This window comes from Andrographis paniculata, unplaced genomic scaffold (genome assembly GCF_009805555.1).
Source record: "Andrographis paniculata isolate CXL003 unplaced genomic scaffold, ASM980555v1 Contig38END, whole genome shotgun sequence".
In the NCBI taxonomy this organism is placed as follows: domain Eukaryota; kingdom Viridiplantae; phylum Streptophyta; class Magnoliopsida; order Lamiales; family Acanthaceae; genus Andrographis; species Andrographis paniculata.
Window position 1 is genome coordinate 2,632,571 of NW_026137571.1, and position 20,168 is coordinate 2,652,738.

The window sequence follows — 20,168 nt, forward strand, 5'->3', positions numbered from 1 at the left end:
AAATCAGAAAAAGTCAAATTTTTTAAATAATAGATAACAACCAAAGATAAATTAACCTATTAAAGTTCCCCGCAACGGTGCCAAAATTTGACAGACGTTCGTCACACGCTGTAAAATTTAAATAAAATAAACTTACTTCTACGATAAAGAATAATGTAGTATAGCTAACGTAGAGTCGTCTTCTCAGGGAAAATATTTTATTTTCGGTTGTTTAATATATAGATATAATAAAATGGGAGATATTTGGAAGTTGAAAATAAAAATAAAATAACAAACTAAAAAACTACGGCTAAAGGATAAACTAAATAAAAATAAGCTCCAGTCTATGAATGAAATTGACAACTTGGACAGTGGATTTGATCACCGATAAATATTTAATTTCATTAGTTCCTAAATAAATTAATTATGGTTACCGACACGCACCTAATAACTAACTCTTCCTTAATTTCTCGACAGTCTAGGTACGCCCGTCAACTGCTTCATTAATTAGACTAGAACCCTAGTGACGTCACAAAGAATTTACTAACCTAACCGTCTTGCAAAATAGAAGAGTCTAATTCAATTTAATAATTATCTATGCGGAACTGTTTAAAATTGATTTTGTGATTGCATAATGGTGTTTGTCACTAGTTGCTACTTGAACCAAATTAAAACGCAATTACGGACGTCTAATTTAGTTTAGCAATTCTTTAATCTAACTGAAATACCTGGCCACAATACCCAACCAAATAAAAGATTATTAAACATTAACATAAAAAATCACATAAATACTTAGGAACCAATAAATAATATAAATCAAAATATAGTCTAATCTTAAACATTCATACCAAGTTATTTCTTTCACTCCTAAACTATAAAAGTAAACCATTCGTTAATCATAAAAGAAAAAACAAAGAAAACAAAGATAAACATCGCCTTACATAGATCGGATTGATGAGAAGAATTCGAAATCTTCTTGGGGTGTATTTTGTTTGGGGGTTTGGATTTTGAATTTGAATTTTCTAAGGATTTTGAAGTTAGAATTTTGTATTTGTGTTTGGTTGAGGGTTTGAATTTTGTAATGATTATATTTGAAAAAATTATTGTTTAATTAAAAAAATAATATATTGATATGATAGTTTAAATATTTTAATATTATTAAAAAATATGATGAATAAATAAAAATATGATTTGATTTGACATACATATATACATATATAAAAAACAACCCTAACGTGCTACTACACTCCACCACCGCCCCAACCCCACCACTCCAACTCCATCTTCCTTCTTCAAATTCTTCCTGGTGTTTTTCTTCCCTCTCTTCTTTTATTTTTCTTCTTTCTCCTCCCCTTCCTTCTTCAACCTTGTGCCGCTACCTTCCTCCCAGAGACGAAGTCCGCCGCCGTCTACTGAAACATCCGGTGAGCTTTTCTTTTTCTTATTTTTTTTTTCTTGTGAGCGGATTGAGTAGCCCTTCTTTTGATTTTGAGGAGTTGGGGCTATTTTTTTATTTTTCCTATGCTTCAGTATTTTCATTATTTTTGTTTTCTCTTTTTTTTTTTAATTAATTTTTTTTTTTTTTTATTTTGTGGTTCTTCCATCGGTGGTCGCCCTCACGGTCGCTGTCATTTTGTTGTTATTTGGCCGGATTTGCATTGACTAATATTTTTTAAAAAAAGAACTAAAAAATAAGGTGTGGAAGTGTAGGGACCAAATAGTAAGAGAATAGGATTCATAGGGTAGGGTTTTTAGGATTTGTAGGTGAAGGATTTGAACAGTATAACATACAGTAAAATCCGGCAGAAATCCTACAAATGAACGCACCCCAAGGGATTGTTTTGCACTGTGTTTTCTCCCTGGATACATGAATGTGGCATCTCCCCTCTTGTTCTTTATTTTATATTTATCTTAATTTTGTAACAATTGGGTTTTTGAGCCTTTAATTAATTTCTCATGTCAAGAGGGCTGAGTTACTCATGATCATGACTAACTAAGGGGTGCAAATCTGAATTTTTTCTTCACTTTTTCTGTCAATTATGCCAAATTTGATATTTGTCATTACATAGTACAAATAAATAATACGCATGTAAATTAAGTAGAATCCAATCAAAATAAATCAAATATCTCATATAATATAAATATTTAATACATGCGATTTTTAACTATCATGTTTGAAATTGTAAATGATCTTGTTGTTTATAGAAGTATCTTCATTTGTATTTTTGTAAATTTATATTTGTAGTAAAATAATTGAGATGTGATGAGGAACATGAAGGTAGGGGAAAAAAAGAGTAAGAAAAATAAACAAACAATCAGGGTTAGTGAAATTTTTGTACGTAACTTTATTCTTCTTTGTATGTACCTTCGTTATTCTGTAGAATTAATTATTTTTGTTCATCAAAGTACGTCTATCATTTCTGCATATATCTTCATTCTAGCTGAAAATATTCTATATATAATATTATATAATTGGGTATATAATTTGTGTTTCGATTAATAGTTTATGAAACTGCAGCTTGATTATGGTGAAATAGGAGTCGAACATACCGTTGTTGCCGATCTTTCGAACTGGAAGTTGTACGATACTTTAATTAATATTGTTATAGATGATGCATTTTTTAAGATGAGACCAAGAAAACATGCAATTTTCTTACAAATTTCAATATCCAACATGTACTAGCTTGTGTTCTATATATGTATAGCTTCGAAAATGTCAAACACTCTAACAGATCGACTGCCGGACTATTGTTATGGAACCATGTATTGGTATACATAACGTGAGAAAATATACTGAAACAAAATACGTATGCACATAACTAATTAATATATTTCAGTTTACAAAATTTCATGGTTGGGTGTCAACAAGTCTCTAATGGAAGTCATATACCCGCAATGATGATATTGTTCCTTCATGCACTAAGTTACATACTTCTGAATTGATTGAATATACTTGTATTGGGGAATAGACTTTATAAGTAACTTTATACACATTTAACGTATATTGAGAAGATATATACTCACAAAATTATTCTGAAAACACTGATGGATACGTTTCATGTACACATTAATGACCATGGTTCACATGTATACATCAATGACGAATTATTTAGTACATTGTGGGAAGGTACAATATGTTCCATGAGTGTAATATTCATTTTTTATACCTTCTAACACATTTATTATTGTTGGGGTATTTTTTTTTTTTTACTCTAAAAAAATATTTGGATGGACAATTACAAGGTAAAGAACATCATACGTCATCAATTATGCATCAACTCCAAAATATTTATTATTACGGTTCACCACGTAATATGTTATACATGACTATCCTAAGTGACTTTCTCACTCACCCTTCAATACATGGATATGTGATCTCATAAATCGTTTTAGAAATATTTGTTGATGCACGCTAACTTCTAATAAAATGGATGTGATGTTATTAACTCATAGTTATTTGATATAGCACCAATTAATGATAAATTATAGATAGATACTTAAATACCTATGTTTACTGTAATTATACATATATAAAAATATGAATATTTTCATACACAAAGTCGTACTTTTTTACTTGAATATGTATACCTTTGGTATTAATAAAATATACTCTCCGGACATCACAACATATTTATATTTTCATTGTAATAACTCCGTCGCAAGAATTAAATACCCGTATAGATAAATATAATTTATGTTAATGTGATTTTATATAAACGATGTGGTAAAAAATTGGCCATGTTATATTATAACGAGTACTTAGGGGACATAAAAAACTTCAAGTATTATGTAGAATTTAATAAGAAAATATCACGTGCAATGTAATATTGTTGTTAATATCTATTATTCATAGTAATATTTTACGCAACTACAATAACTTGTAATGTATTTTTGTTGTGAATTCACATACCTTTGTTTTCTACTTTAGAATAATTGGTTTGGAATGATTAGTACCCAACATAATAATTGTGTACACCTAATAATATACAAAACAGTATAATCTAATTTCCAAATCATTCGATAGTGGTCTCGTACACAGATTTACATTTACAATCTTAAAAAAATAAAATGAAATTTCAGCTACAAGACGACAAATGAGAAATACATACAATGGAGTCTCTTTACAACTTTGTCAGTTGTATCCTAAACGAACACAAAGATCATATTTTTTTAGATTGTTTCATCTGTTTTGATTTAAACCGTCCTTGTTTGGGCCATCTTGGTAGGACAAATGTAATGACCTTGGGAGCACACCTAACTATTCCACAACTTAGTTATATTGTTATTTATTATCCTCCAACGAATCCTTTAGAATAAAGAATTCGTCCAACAATCGGGCTGCGATTGTACAATGAAGTTTTGGGCAAATGACATGCTCTCCACAACCGGCTTTATATGATGCTCAAGGTTCTTCCGTAAGGGGGCATATCTGGTTTTGTTGAAAACGGACGTCTATCATATTTTGTTGTGCATCAGATATCTCCGTATTACCTATACGAAATATAATTATCTTGTTATACATGATACATATTCTATGGATACCTGAGTGCAAAAGTTGTTCATTATGTGTCAAAGACAAGTGGATTCCGGAGAAACGACGGGAATGTACTTTAGAAATCCCGAATATTTAACCAAAAAAAATTATTTTCAATTCTCACCATCATCGTGATGAACAAACCTTAGTCTCTAGCAAAATTATTTACAATTTTTATTATTTTTGGCATACACCGTTGTATAGCAACATGCTTTAACATTACCCAATATACAAATATATAAAATAAATATCAAAGTTCATAAATGAGTAATCATACTATATACTAACAAAACCGGAGTATTTTTAAACAAATATAGCATGTATATCAAACAACAAGGGTATAAAATTATTAAATATAAGTATATCACACCAAAAAAATGTCCCAACAAATGTATACACACACTTTAGTGAAATACTGAAACCTAGTTAGCAACTATTGCAATTATGATCTCGAATAGGACAACAATTATCAAAACAATAGTGAAATATTTACCGAAATTAGTCGTGAACCTTAACAAAACTATTGTTATCGACCAACAAAATAATCAGAGTAAGAGAACATTTAGAATCAAAATTTTCCCTTACCAGTGTCTTTTTAATTTAGAATCGAAAATTTTCATTACCAGTCTCTTCTCCATCACAGATTATTCGAACATGCGTGACTGAACTCGCAGACTGGATAAAAGCAATTTTTCGCACAAAAATAATCTAATAAAGAGAGAAATATCATAATTGATAAAATAGAATTTGAAGAAAATAAGAAGGACAATATTGAAATTGAGAGTTAGCTAGGGAATTAATGTTAAGACTTTTAAAAAAAATAATAAGGAATGCAATGTGGTGTAAAATGTGTGTAGAAATTGAATTTAAGATTAAAATATAGGTGAAAATTTATATCAGTTGCCCGTATAATTATTTTTTAGTATTCTCTCCGTCCCACGAAATTAGTCCACTTTCATATTATAGTAATAATTAGTAACTAATACTTTTAATTAAAAAAACTTAACTATATTTTATTAACTTACTAATATCTTTTAGTTTTATTATTTGTTAATTGTAAATTTAGAAGTTTGAACCGAAATTTTAAATAATAAAAATAATAAATATTTAATTTAATATAAATAAATATTCATTTAAAATTAAATTTTAATTTAATATGAAAATTTAAAATTAATTAAAAATGAGATTTGATATTTATTTTTTTTCTTTTTCTAAAAAAAATAAAACGATAAAACTTATTTATAAAGCAAATTTATAAACTTATTTTTAATTTCGGTATTTGACGTAAAGTATTATATTTTAATACCATGTTATACAATTCAGTTAGAGATGATTTGAGATAATATACCGAAAATATCCAAATATATTGTATATCATACCAAATTTTTTAATTTATTAAAAAAAAGATATTAATATTGTATCAAATAACCAGTATATACAAAAATACCAATTTTTTTAATTATCTATATATACTGAAAATATCTTATTGTATGCATTATCATACAAAAAAATTCATATTGTATCGAAATTTTGAAAAATTCGGCATACCAAAATATTTGTACGGCACAGTAAAATATCATACAAAAAATTTTGTACCGTACGTACGCGATGTGATATTAAATTTGGTATGTCATAACGAACTATATCTAACAACAACCAAATTAAAAAAATTTTATGTATTGTTTATATAACTTTTTTTATTATATAAATTACATTTAAGTTATTAAAATTATTATTATTATTTTTTTATGTAAATGCATGTATTAATTTACAATAAATACAATAATAATTATTATTATTTTTAAATAATATTAATAAATAAAAAATTCAATATTTAAAAATAAAATAAAAAATATTTTAATTTTATTATATTCATCAAACAAATTAACTACTTTAACACAATATTTTTTAAAATTGTATGCTAAAAAAAGTTGGACTAATTTCATTGGACTGATGGATTATTCTTTTGGGACAAGCGATGAACTTCGAGTTATTTAAAAGGAAATCCCCGCCACGACCACTAGCGTCGTCTGCAACGCGACGCTCCTACGCAGACAGGCACCGTACTCAACGCCTCCGCCGGCTGTTCCGATTTGATTTTCCATTTATTCTTCGTTTCTTTTCATGTAAATGATGACCTTCCTACTGTTAAATTCCGTTCATTTTGTTAATCTGTTGTTTTTGGAAAGCGATAGGGGTTAGGGTTTTGCTTTGTTTTGCTTTGCTGTTATTCGAAAAACTATCGATATTTGATTAGTTTATCAACAATTTCAGCAATTTTTTGTCGCGAAAGATGCAATTAGTTTTATTATTGAACTAGTGGTACGATTTGCTTATATTATTTTCAAGTTATTTTTGCAGAGACAAGGGGCAACTATCATTAATAAGAAATGGCTGGCTCCTCTAGGTGCGTGAGAAGTATACTTTCATGCTTTGGTTTTTATAGGCAGTTTTTTTATGTTTATATCTGCTAGTTTTCGTATGGGCTGTAAAGTTATCTTTGGGGAACTTGGTTTAAATCTGAGTTGTTACATGTGATCAACTGTGTTCTTTCTTGTTTGTCTTTATGAACTGAAATTTTCAGTGAAGATACAACTAACGTGCTAAGAATACTAGTTGCCACGGATTGCCATCTTGGATATATGGAGAAAGATGAAATTCGAAGACATGATTCATTTCAGGCATTTGAAGAGATTTGCTCAATTGCTGAGAAAAAGCAGGTATGGAGTCCAGTCTTTTTCTTAGCTTCTTCACATGCATCTGTTTCGATGATAGTTATTTACATTGGAAGCATGGAAGGGTTTGGATTACTTTTAACTGATTATGTTTGTGCGAGCGGTTCATTCTCTATTTATATATTGTACTATTCAATGTCTAATTTTGTGTTTGTTACTGTATCACGAGCTCTTGGCTTCTACATTTATGAAGAATTGTTGTACTTGTGATTTGTTGGTTACTTACTTTATTATTTTATCTTAGCTATTATTTATTTCTGAATGTTAGGTGGATTTCATTCTTCTTGGTGGAGATCTTTTTCATGAAAATAAGCCTTCAAGGTCAACCTTAGTCAAAGCCATTGAAATCATCCGTCGGCACTGTCTCAGTGATAGGCCAGTTAATTTCCAAGTCGTCAGTGACCAGACAGTGAACTTTGCAAACTCGTAATCATCTATGCAGAGCTCAATATGTTCTCTAAATGAAGCTTACATCTTTGATTTTATCTTTTTAGTGTGAGATTTTACTAACTGAAAATTTACAAAATAAATTTTCTAATTTTCTGAATTTGAATTTTCGTTGTTGTGCTGCAATATGTACTCCAATTGTGTTCAATCTGAAATTCATGTTAGATCTTCTAGCATTGTATTCCTTATGTTTTCTGATGTGATTTTGATCTAGGGTTTATGTCTTTATTCAGCTTTGGACATGTTAACTATGAAGATCCCCACTTCAATGTTGGATTGCCGATTTTCAGCATTCATGGAAATCATGACGATCCTGCTGGAGTGGTATGGTCGCTATGGTAATTGGGGTGCTTGTAGTGTTTGGCATTGTAGTCATTGTGTTGCCAGTTTACTCTCTTTTGTTCAGGGCTTGAATTACCTCCCAACATAGCACTTATCTGATTTCAGAACCTTCTTGTCAGTGCAACTGAAAATTTTTATGGATGCATTTAACATTGCCAATAAAATTCTTGTGATTTTCTTGTTATCATCTTGACCTTTCAATGGTTTTATGAACTGAACTGGGTATTGCCACACTTTATCTTGTGTGTATAGGATATAGATGTTTTACATACCTGTGATTCTCTGTTTGACACTTTGACATTATTTTATTTCTTGCTTTCTTTGTCTGCCATGCATATTTTACAGGTTGTTTTTGTTTCTTATTGCTTTAGGACAACCTTTCTGCTGTTGATATCCTTTCAGCATGCAATCTTGTCAACTATTTCGGAAAGATGGTTCTCGAGGGTTCTGGGGTTGGACAGATCACTCTATACCCTATTCTTATAAGAAAGGTAACAGTTCTACTGTAACTCATATGTTGTGAAATTGGATCCAGTTAAAGAATAAATACGACAATCCTTTGAGATCCATTTTATGCACAACAGGGATCAACATCTGTTGCTCTTTATGGCCTTGGAAATATCAGAGATGAACGCCTAAATAGAATGTTCCAGGTATAGGTGTCTGATTCTCGCCTTTTCTCAGAGTTTCCTTAACATTTTCTCTCATTAGTATTAATTTTTATGAGTAGACCCCACATGCCGTGCAATGGATGCGCCCTGAAGCCCAGGAGGGTTGTCAAGTCTCTGACTGGTTCAATATGCTTGTACTTCATCAGAACAGGTTAGCATCAATATTCTTGCTGTTTATGGTGGCAGAGGTGTACATTAGTTGTCTTGGGACATGATAGTAAGACTACCTATGTTTTTGTTTTAAGAGTGAAGACAAATCCTAAAAATGCAATAAATGAGCACTTTCTACCTCGATTTTTGGACTTCATTGTATGGGGGCATGAGCACGAGTGCCTTGTTGATCCTCAGGTTTGTAACATTTGGCATTCTTTGTTGGTTTTCTAATTTGTTTAGTGCGTGATTGTAACATGTTTTGTAAACAGGAAGTTCCAGGCATGGGTTTTCACATTACACAGCCAGGTTCATCTGTTGCAACATCACTGATTGATGGTGAATCAAAGCCAAAACATGTTCTGCTTTTAGAGATTAAGGTTATGATTATTACCCTACTTCTCATCAATCATTCTTGTGTCCTTTTATTTTCTGCTTTTTTATTATTTATTAGTCTGTATCTGTCAAATTGATATGTACATCAGGGCAATCAGTACCGGCCAACAAAAATACCTCTCAATTCAGTGCGACCTTTTGAGTATGCAGAGGTAGATTTATTCCTCTCTAATACGGTTAAAACTTTAGCAATAGCATTTTGAAACTGACATAATTATGTACAGGTAGTGCTGAAGGATGAACCTGGTATAGATCCAAACGATCAAAATTCCATTCTTGAACATTTGGACAAAGTGGTAAGGCTACCATGTCTTTTTTCTCACTTCTTATTTGTTTTTATTTATACATTTTTGTGATTTAATTTTCTTATATAAGTTCATTTGGATACTCTCTGCTTTATTTTCTTTGCTTGCTGCATTGTTATAGGTTACAAATTTGGTAGACAATGCTAATCGAAATGCTATAAAGAAATCAGCGCTCAAGCTTCCCTTGGTTCGAGTCAAGGTTATATCTTCTACATTTGTGGGGTTGGTGGTGGTGGTGGTGGTGGTTCTATTTGATGTTTTTTTTTTTTGTATTTTCCATTTTTGTTGTAGTGTGGTTAATCTTTCATGATACTTTACTCTTTAATGCTTAATTATATAGGTGGATTATTCAGGGTTTATGACAATCAATCCACAAAGGTTTGGCCAGAAATATGTGGGGAAGGTATAGAATTCTTTATTTGATCCACAACATCCTTGTTTAGAAACAAAAGAAACTTTGAGGCTGACAAATATTATCTCTTCCGTGAAATAGGTTGCAAACCCTCAGGATATTCTTATATTTTCTAAAGCTTCTAGAAAAGGTCAAAGTGGAGGTATATATGCATTTTTTTGGACTATGGATGCATGTTATTTTTCCATGTGTATAAATAGAAGACATTCATCCAACTGCTCTTAGGTGATTGTACTGGGTATATATATCTTGTAGAATCCCCTCATAGTGGAAAATATGGTAAAAATCCCTCGGATAACTTTTCCGAATCAATTTCTTCAAGTGATCTCTTATCAGGTTTTTATTGTAATCAGCCTCAGACCCTCAGCTAAAGCAGATCAGTACTTCAATTTATTTAAAGGAGGGTTTTTGAGGCTGTCCTCTGATTGCCATCTTTACAACTTCGATGTGTAATATGAAGTAATTGTTCATACATCACAGTTAGAAGCCCTATCTCACCTTTTCACTAATATTGGCCCATTTACAATAATGTGGCATATTTGTCTTCTATATAACTAATATTTGATGATATAACTCCTGATTGTTTGTCAGTGGGTAAAATTGATGAATCTGAACGACTTCGACCAGAAGAGCTGAATCAGCAAAACATTGAAGCTTTAGTTGCTGAAAGTAATCTGGTATAGTTCATCTCATTTATTTCCTGAACAGTTTGATTACCCATGTTTGGGTTCCATGATTCGGGAAGTGTTACTTCTTTCGCAGAAGGCCTTCTTATCTTTCCATTTTGTATCATCATCTCTAATAACCATCTCAACATCCCTTTTTACAAAATGTCAAAACTATATTCCAGTTCTCTTTCATGAGTAGATGGTCATCCTCTTGACCAACTTATCTCTGCATTTTTTACTAAGATAATTTACAAAATCACAAACAGTGAGAAAATAATCTTCCATGAATGAAGAAAATGTAAATAGTCTAGTGTTATGGACCTTTTTTCTATTCTAGTGATGATGCGGCATGTCATACTTTGATTTTACAGAAGATGGAAGTGCTCCCAGTCAATGATTTGGATGTAGCGTTACACAATTTTGTCAACAAGGATGATAAAATGGCCTTCTATTCTTGCCTGCAATACAACCTTGAAGAAACTCGTGTAAGTCATTTTGAGTGTATTCTCTGACCCCCGTTCTTATGCTGTTTCATTTTGGTTGGCTATTTATTTTGGGTTTTAGCAGCTCCAATAATTTTGATATTCTACTCTGCAACAGAATAAAATTGCCCAGGATCCTGATGTTCATAAGTTCGAAGAGGAAGACATTATTCTCAAAGTTGGAGTGTGCTTAGAGGCAAACATTAGACTTCTTCTGTTTAAAATAATCTCTTCAATGTCACCATAAGAATTTTATTTACTAAAAATGTTTGAGTAACAAAAATAAGTTCCAATTGCATGCAGGAGCGGGTCAAAGAAAGGACCTTGAAAACAAAAGATGGCCCAGAGTTCGGTGGCCTGCCCTTAGATGTATGTAGTTCATATCTTAACCCAACAGTCCCAGAAGTTCTTTAAGCTGCTGCAAGCTTTATTATCGGTGCACATTGTTTCTTCAGAATGCTCGTAAGAGAAGTACCAAAGTAATTGGAACTGCCGATGCCTTCAGTGAAGATGAAGATGCTGTTGTAGTCTCTGGTACAACATCTGCAAGAAAGAACAGGCAAGGGTTATCACAGTCTTTGAGGTCTTCTCGTGATTCACCAGAAGCTGCTAAGACCACAGGAAGAGGAAGGGGACGAGGGCGAGGCAGGTCTTCCAATTCATTAAAACAGACAACTCTAGATGCTGCCATGGGTTTCCGTCATTCACAGAGGTTGGCTTAGTTGTTAATGCACCATTTTGGCTGCTTTTTTACACATTTGTTTTGCTTATCTATTTTTTTTCCCAGTGCGCCTATTCAGCCTTTCTTTTTGTGAGAACTATTCAGTGTGTCTTCTTTTAGATACAATGTTCGATGATTTTTGAATATACTCCTTAACTTTCATATTCTTATCAGTAGATTCTTCTAGGAGTATCTCGTTCTTTAGGCATGCAGAATGCATAATTTGCGCCCAGAGCACCTACTTTGAAAGAATTATATAGTGCTGCCTAATTATGCTGCATCTCAATGGTAAATTAGCTCATCAATCACTCATTTCTGCAGATCTGCATCAGCTGCTGCATCAGCTTCGCTTCATACCGGGGCTGATGAGGACGATGAAGTAGACTCGGATTCAAATGATGAAACAGAAAAACTTCAAGTTCATGCTGTGGCCGACAGCTCTGTGCGTCCTCTCTTTATATTCAAAACTCTTTTTTATGTTTTTAGTTTTACTTTCAGTAATTCCTCCACTTCTGGTAGCTCCCATTAATTTCTTGTCCTCAAATTTTACTGAGACAAAACTGTTGATTTTTGTCGAAGGACGACGCTGAAACCCTGCAGGGAAAGGGCAGAAAAAGGGCTGCTCCACGGGGAAGAGGCAGAGGCAGAGGCAGAGGCGCTTCCTCCTCTAAAAGAGGAAGGAAATCAGACAACTCTTGTTCATCTTCACTTCATAAATTACTCTCAAGTAGAGACAAAGATGACGACGACAGTGATGATGACGATGACAATGACATGGCGAAGAGGCTCAAATCTCAACCTCGGGTAACTTATGCTATACTAGGCCAAAAATTTCTGATTACACATTTCTTTCCTAACCAAGGGTTTCCATTTGCTTCAACTTACATAGCTGACTTCCTCATTCACTGCTTCATCATTTTAGCCGATTATAGATATCCTTAAATGTGTTATTCATAGCTTTAATGAAGCAATAATTATCTCGAGTTGTGTTTCTCCAAAATAAGCTCAAATCCAGTACATGCTGATGGATGGATTTTGGATATGTGCAGGTGACAAGAAATTACGGAGCTCTAAGAAAGTAGTCGGTCGCTGCCTGGTGATGTAAATGGCGGCAGCCCTTTGGTTCAGGCTGCTTAGATTTGTATTTAGTTGGACCCTCCAGCTGTTTATACTGTTTCGGGAACAGTAGGTTTTGGGTGATACCGGATTTGGCGATTCCGGCGGCAGATTTCGGTCCGCTTTTAATATGTATTGCTATTGTGTTATGGTTCATCTAGGCAGGCAGTGAATTACCTTGCATTTGTTTGTTTGTTTATGCTAAGTTTTGAACTAATTTTGTTAAGAATTTGGAAGGGAATTGATAATCACGCAGAGTCTAATACTCCCACCGTTCTTTAACAATTTATCAATTTTTCGTTCTTTAACAATTTATCAATTTTTTTATTTTGGTGAGGGATGAAGGAAGTAGTATATGTGATGGATGGGATCCTCAGCCTATACATACAAAATATGCTATATGTATGTTCTCTCTATGTGGGGTGAGGTGGGGCCCTGCTGATTATTATATAGATAGATAGTTGCTGAGAAAAATATTGAACATTATGGGTCTATAGGGGTTTTCAATTGGAAGATTTTGAAGTAAAATTGTTAGCTTATGTTATGATGTTGATATGTTATTTAGTAAAAAAATATTAACCATTTTTAAAAAATTTCTCATTTTTTTTCTTCTTTTTTAGGTAATGTCATTGGATTCTTTCACATCCAATAATGTAAAAGTTTCAATTAGATTCTTATTAGATAATATTATTTTGGTGTTATCGGATATTATAATTATCAATTTTGGTTTATTGAAATTTTTTTAATCAATTTTAGTTTTATTCAAATTAAAATTAATTAATCTTAATTCAAATTGTAGCAAATAAAGATTGACCACACTTCACTGTTTTCACGCTCTTGTTCGTACCCTCTGGACTATATAGCCAATGTTGTTACAATCAAAATTTTGTTCTAAAAACATCATTATAATGTTTCAAATCAAAAGGAAGGAGTGGATCACAAAATTAATGAAATGCAATTCAATAAGAAAACCAATAGACCTATATTACCTTTATTTTATTTTTTAAATTCACATTATTGTAAACATTTTAAATATTTCTTCATTTCAATATATATATATATATATATCTGTTGACAATAATGAACCCAAACAATTCCAAAATGAGACTGAAGAGTCCTCATTTGATCAAATTCACTCTTAAGTTGATATTATGGAAAGCAAAATTACAAAGCTTATTTATAAAAAAAAGTTAAAATAGTTAAGAAATACTAGTATTTTAAAATTTTTCCGTCCCACACAAATAAACACTCTACTTCCAAATCATGCAAAGCCATAGTGACCATTGATATTAATCTTACAAGATGGAGATGGACGGTTGGATCAGAATGAGGGCATCTGCAATTGGCTTGGCTCGGCTCGAGTCATCCCTCTTTGGCATCCTCCACAATTTTCAATCTCTGTACAGTAAACATCACAATAAAATAAATATTCTATATAAATTGCATTTCTTCAATTTTGCTTTAGTCAAAATAATACTATTATATATATTCTAAAAAATCACCAATTACCAATTTACCTTACTTTTACTTCTATTTATTAAAATATCATTCTACACAATTTTGAACCCGTTGGACCCAGTGGTATTTTAGATTTTGTCATCTAATACAATAAATAATTAGTAATGTAATAAAAAATTTTATATAAGGAAAGGCATATAAGATTGAAGGACATAATGTAAAATTTTTTTGATGTTGCTGTAAATAAAAAAGTGCATGATCTTTGTGGGCAAAAAGAAAAATCGAAAGTAAAAAAAACAAGCATAGATTTTGTTAACTAAAAAAAGGAAGTATTCCTCCGTCCGGGTCAGTTGACCCCCTTTCATTAGGTATACAATATTTAATATAATACTCTCTCCATCCCAGGTACCGTGTCTGCTACACTGTAGATACGGTATTAGGAGATGTGTAATTACTAGATAATTAAAAATATATTAGTGAAAATAAATATCCTATAATATAAATAATTATAAATTAAGATTAAAATAACTAATTAGTTTAATTAAAATAAACAAAAATTAAAAAATTTAAAATGAGATTAAAGTGTGTCTCATCATTTTTCAAAAAAGGAAAGTAACATGGTACGTGGGACGGACAGAAACGACAACGTGAACATGGTATCTGGGACGGAGAGAGTAATATTTAATTAGTTAATAATAATAAATTACGATATTATCTTACTATTTTTTATGTGATTAACAATAACAATAGTCTTAAAATAAATTTAATATATATAATTAAAAATTTTTAGAATATGTATTTAAAAATTATATCGCAATAAAAATTATATACAATATATAGATATCATTTTGGAGATAATAAAATTTTCTATAATATAAGTAAATAAAAGAATACGTTTATTTATTTTTATTAGCATAAAATAATTTTATAAAAGATGTGGAATTTTAAATGTAATAAAAATATATATTTTTCTAAGAGAGATAAAAATTAAAGAAGTTTGAGTAAATTCTACATGATGCATAATATTATAGTATATTATATGTTAAATAGTTAATTGAATTAATTTATATTTGTTAAGTATGATAAACAAAAATTAAAAATGTGTCAATTCAAATAGTATTTATTATTACCTTAGGAGCAGGAGAATCATCTCTGGACACACTTGGGAACATTGCTCTGTACAAATTTGCATCTCTTTTGTTGCTCTCAGCTCGAAGCTGTTTCAGTTTCTGCTGTAATAACTTGGCGTCCCTGCCGATATATCGATCGAGTGAGCCATGTGCATAACATAACATATCATAACACCACACAAACCCGAATGAACGATTACCTGTTGTGAGGATCGAGTTCTAAGGTCTTTCTAATGTCGACTTCCGCAAGTTGAAACTCAGAAACTTCAATATAAGCTCGAGCCCGCCTGTACAATGCCTTCACGTTGCAGGTTTCAGTATTGAGGATCTGTCCAAGGTTCCAAAAAAATCAGGAATCCAGTTTTCATTACACAGCCGAGCATGATATTGTAATAGTTTACCCGCGAACAGAGACTGATTGCTCCCTGAAAATCGCATAGTTTTAAGCAACAAGCTGTGCCGTTCAACCAGCAAGAGATCCTCAACGATCTAACTAATTTCTCATCATCATCGGTGAAGGATCCATATTCGCTTACATAATCAGCTGCCTGAAAGGAAACAGGTAAACAAATCGTCATACATCTTAACAAATCATCATACATGTTATTGAATGTTGCTTACCTTGTTATATTTTGCCGCAGCTCGTTGGAATTTTTCGATTTTGAAGAGGTGGTTGCCTTCTTCTTTCTTCTGTGTAGCAGCCTCTATCCTCTCTGTATTGCTCATTTCCCACGGCGCTTTTTCCTTTTTCCATAAGTATCGTGCGATTATACAAACTTTCAATCAAGCACGATTAATTTAAGGTTATGTTGCTTGAAAAGGTTACCCTGACAAAGTCCAACATTTCAACTTCATACAGAATGGTTGACGACGGGGGAACCACGGCGAGATCTCGTTTTACTTCACCGCTTCCGAATCCATACTCCGGGGAAATTGTAACCAGTGCGAATTCATTTTTCTTCATGGTGCACGCTGCTCGATCCATTCCGTCAATCATTTGCTCTGCAAAGTACAGAAGGAGATATCAGGTTAACCGAGCAAACTACATTTTAGTTTAACTTAAGAGTATATATTTTCACAAAATACCGACCTTCACCAGTGAGAAATTTCAGTGGCTCCGAACCATCAAAGCCCTTACTCTCGAATACAGTCCCATCCTCTAACATTCCTTTATACCTAACTGCGGACAAAAATGACGTAAATGCTTGGAAGAAGTTCACATTGTAGGTTTGGATCCTTATAATGCGTAAACTATTACGGTACCTTAATTTTTATATGATGCACATCCGCAAGCAATCTTATTCTAAAACAGAAATCTATTGGGGAATGAAAATGACTTTATCGTATTAGATGACTTACTTGTAACAGTAGCACCTTCATTTGCTGTCAATGTATCATCACCCTCCTTTAACACTTTCTTTTTAACTTTAAGATCACCAGTTATATCTACAACCGACTTAAACGAAACAAGCTCTGCTGTAATATATAGGACAGACTTAGGTGGGATGGAAGGATGCTCACCGTCTGCCTCCTTACCAGGTTCATCAAAGACATCTGTAGTCATCAAGACATAATCACATCAATTAAAGACGGCATTGATAAAAATAGTGAAACCGGAAATGCAACTAAATCTGTAAAGATATTCCTGCACAAATTGTGACTGTAATGTGGTAAAAGAAATAGGAATTGTTCTTAATCAATCATTTCAAATTTATCTGAAGCTCTTAACACAAGTACAAGCTGTCCCCCCGCAAGACCATAAAAATGATAGATAACAATATCCTAGGAACACGTAAAGGCAGAAGTGGCGAGAACCTACACTTTGGCTGAACGACTAATTTGACCTGCTCCCCTCGTCTCATCGTCTTAACTGCTTTGGTTAATGCTGGACAGAAGTGCCCTAAGAAGGAGAGCAGATTAAAAAAGTGTGATTTTGTCGAGAGTAGTTCCTTAATAATTAATCAAAGCACAACTATTCCACAATTTACCATCTTCAATATTAAACTCCACACCATCTTCGCGTGTTTTTGCCATAATGGTGCCATCAGCAAGCAATGCCTCATACCTAACTAATACATCATCAAAATACAATCGGATCAAAAAAATGGATTCACAAAAAAAATATTGCACTGCTACTGTTGTTAACTTGAAGTATCATAAAGTAAACAATACCACAAACTTCATCGTGATCGCCGGGAGGGCCAATTGGTTCTCCATGTTTCAGAATTTTCTTAATAATTCCACCATCCTTGCAAACATCAACTACAGTAATCCATGACAAGAGTTCTACTTCAAACTGAACCGTAGAATTTGGAGGCACAACGGCATTTGCTTCTACTCCATATGCCAAATGTGGAGGCAGAGTAAACATTGCCGTCTCTCCTTTCTTCATTGTTACAATTCCATCATCCAACCCATTAACTACTTCCCCTATAAAACCCACAAGACAAAACATATACTTTAACCTTCTAAATGAGAAGAAGCTTGACCGAGAGAAATGGTAAGAGCAGTATAGTAGACAAGCATTTACAGCAACTGAAAGGCATATGGATATTGCATTACCCTGAACCATATCACCAAAACTAAGATTACCCAATAAAGGATTTGAATGGGAAGTAGCCATCACTTTCTTCTTGCCAAACAATCATAGTTTTTAAACAAATAGCAACTTATCACGGATTGTTCAAAGATAACTCGGCTCACATCACTATCTTCCATCACATAACTAATTAACATGCTTTACAACTCCATTGCCACGATATTGCACAATTAAATTTTAAATAGAACTGAAGTAATGAAATTGACAGAATGAAGATATAAAGAAACCCACCGTGTCCAAGCTTGAATGTGAAGGGCCCATCGCTGGTCCTTGTTGATAAAAATGTGCTTCCATCCAACAAATTGCCCGTGTACTGAACTACACTTCAGTACACAAACACACAGAAATATTATCACTTCAAAAGAATGGATGACAAAAACTAACATAACTGCTTTCACTTCGAAGTTAAAACCAAAGATACATATTGGTATAAGTCAGAATGGCACTTTGTGTTTATTTGTGTTTTTGATCCTGTTCTACACTGTAAGATCCCCAGCACAACAATTTTTTCTCCTGTTCTAGCGTAATGAATCTAGTTGTATAAACGTTTTTTTTTTTTTTGTTGTTGAAATTACATCTAAAACCTATTTTAATCCAAAAAAAGCCCCCAAAACATACAAAATTCTTCTAAACCAAAATAAACACACATTTTCGAATACATTGCTATCTACCGTAATGAATCTCGTTGTATAAACTTTTCAGGCAGAGAAGAGCGTTTAATTTCACACAAAATAAGTTACATTTGCATGAAAATTTAGCCGCAGACGTTCATTTTGATCCTTATTTATTGGTTTTCATTTGAGACGATGTTAATAGAGCTAAAAGTAGAACAAACGCAAAGTAGAAATCGTAAGAAGCCATTGAATATCGTACTTGTAACTTCATCGCCGAACTGAGGGGTCTCCCAACCATGGCCATCTTTAATGAGCTTTTTCTTGAGACCATTGGAGCTTATTTCTCTCTCATCGCCCGGTTTCATAGGCGGCGCTGATTCGACTTCTTCGCCGGCCTCCTCCTCCTCCTCCTCCTCATCTTCTTCCTCGATTGCTTTGAGATTAACTTTCGAAAACTGCATCATCTCCACAATCTGCTTCGGAATCAGAATTTGGAACCTGAAACGGATTCTTCAAAATATAAGTAAAAAAACGAAAAGAAATTCCCTTCCCCTACCCTTCCGATGATCGGAAATCGGCGGATCGGAACTATGCTGGTAGCAGTAGCAGAGAGTCTCCAATATTCCAGATGATTCCAGAACGATACTTAATACTTCAGTTACCAGTGCAACCAATACCAATATTCAATTTCCATCCAACAACGGCCCATCAATATTAATTGGGCTGACCTCACTGGGTCATACATTTTATTTGTATTTTGTATTTTTATTTGCAGGGGAAAAAGATCATTTTTAATGTTCTTGTAAATTATAATTATCAATTTTAGTTTTTTTTATTTAATTTAAATTTCCAAATTAAAATTAATTAATTTAGTTAATAGTGGGAGAACATATTATATATTAATATAATACAAATACAACATATAAACTAACATCACACAAAGTAATACTCCCTCTGTCCCAGATACTATGTCCTGTACGTCCCCATGTCACTTTCTTTTTCTTTTTTTTTTAAAATGATTACACACTTTAATCTCATTTTAAATTTTTTAATTTTAATTAAACTAATTAGTTATGTTAATTTTAATTTATAATTATTTATATTATAAAATAATTATTTTCACTAATGAATTCTTAATTATCTACTAATTACACCCCTCCTAAAATACCGTATCTACAGAGTAGCAGACACGATATCCGGGACGGAGGGAGTAACAAATTAGTATATTGTATTACTTCTGGCCGTACACCTCTTGTTAATATAATTCAAATAGATCACATAAACACACACATAACAGTTGATATTTTATATTTTTAATAAAAACTTTTAAATCAAAACATACTTAACAAAAATAAATTAACTTAATTAAATACATAACATATAATACCATATATCACATATAGGACCGG

At 32.4% G+C, this 20,168-nt stretch overlaps 2 protein-coding genes across 5 annotated transcripts; one reads left to right on the forward strand and one right to left on the reverse strand.

Annotated features, from left to right (window-relative positions):
* Positions 1-6,498: 6,498 nt before the first annotated feature.
* Positions 6,499-13,141, forward strand: LOC127251046 (double-strand break repair protein MRE11). 2 transcript variants are annotated; one of them, XM_051274601.1, is made up of 23 exons: positions 6,499-6,639; positions 6,875-6,920; positions 7,098-7,233; positions 7,517-7,674; positions 7,929-8,019; positions 8,409-8,528; positions 8,622-8,690; positions 8,768-8,859; positions 8,954-9,056; positions 9,131-9,238; positions 9,344-9,406; positions 9,479-9,550; positions 9,681-9,758; positions 9,900-9,962; positions 10,053-10,113; positions 10,563-10,648; positions 11,011-11,124; positions 11,240-11,317; positions 11,425-11,490; positions 11,577-11,833; positions 12,164-12,284; positions 12,422-12,646; positions 12,892-13,141. In XM_051274601.1, the coding sequence occupies exons 2-23, from the start codon at positions 6,904-6,906 to the stop codon at positions 12,922-12,924; spliced, it is 2,211 nt and encodes a 736-aa protein (XP_051130558.1). In that variant the 5' UTR covers positions 6,499-6,639; positions 6,875-6,903; the 3' UTR covers positions 12,925-13,141. The 2 variants fall into 2 exon arrangements, with proteins under 2 accessions (XP_051130558.1, XP_051130559.1); XM_051274602.1 differs by lacking the exons at positions 6,499-6,639; positions 6,875-6,920; positions 7,098-7,233 and having other exon boundaries at positions 7,632-7,674; positions 7,929-8,033.
* A 915-nt stretch (positions 13,142-14,056) lies between these two features.
* Positions 14,057-19,412, reverse strand: LOC127251096 (70 kDa peptidyl-prolyl isomerase-like). 3 transcript variants are annotated; one of them, XM_051274671.1, is made up of 14 exons: positions 19,316-19,412; positions 19,019-19,232; positions 18,377-18,463; positions 17,719-17,976; positions 17,535-17,615; positions 17,366-17,446; positions 16,906-17,100; positions 16,637-16,726; positions 16,373-16,548; positions 16,168-16,290; positions 15,948-16,094; positions 15,747-15,874; positions 15,547-15,667; positions 14,057-14,356 (listed from the first exon to the last, which is right to left on the reverse strand). In XM_051274671.1, the coding sequence occupies exons 2-14, from the start codon at positions 19,221-19,223 to the stop codon at positions 14,321-14,323; spliced, it is 1,728 nt and encodes a 575-aa protein (XP_051130628.1). In that variant the 5' UTR covers positions 19,224-19,232; positions 19,316-19,412; the 3' UTR covers positions 14,057-14,320. The 3 variants fall into 3 exon arrangements, with proteins under 3 accessions (XP_051130628.1, XP_051130627.1, XP_051130629.1); XM_051274670.1 differs by having other exon boundaries at positions 19,019-19,385; XM_051274672.1 differs by lacking the exon at positions 19,316-19,412 and having other exon boundaries at positions 14,058-14,356; positions 18,377-18,468; positions 19,019-19,167.
* Positions 19,413-20,168: the final 756 nt, after the last annotated feature.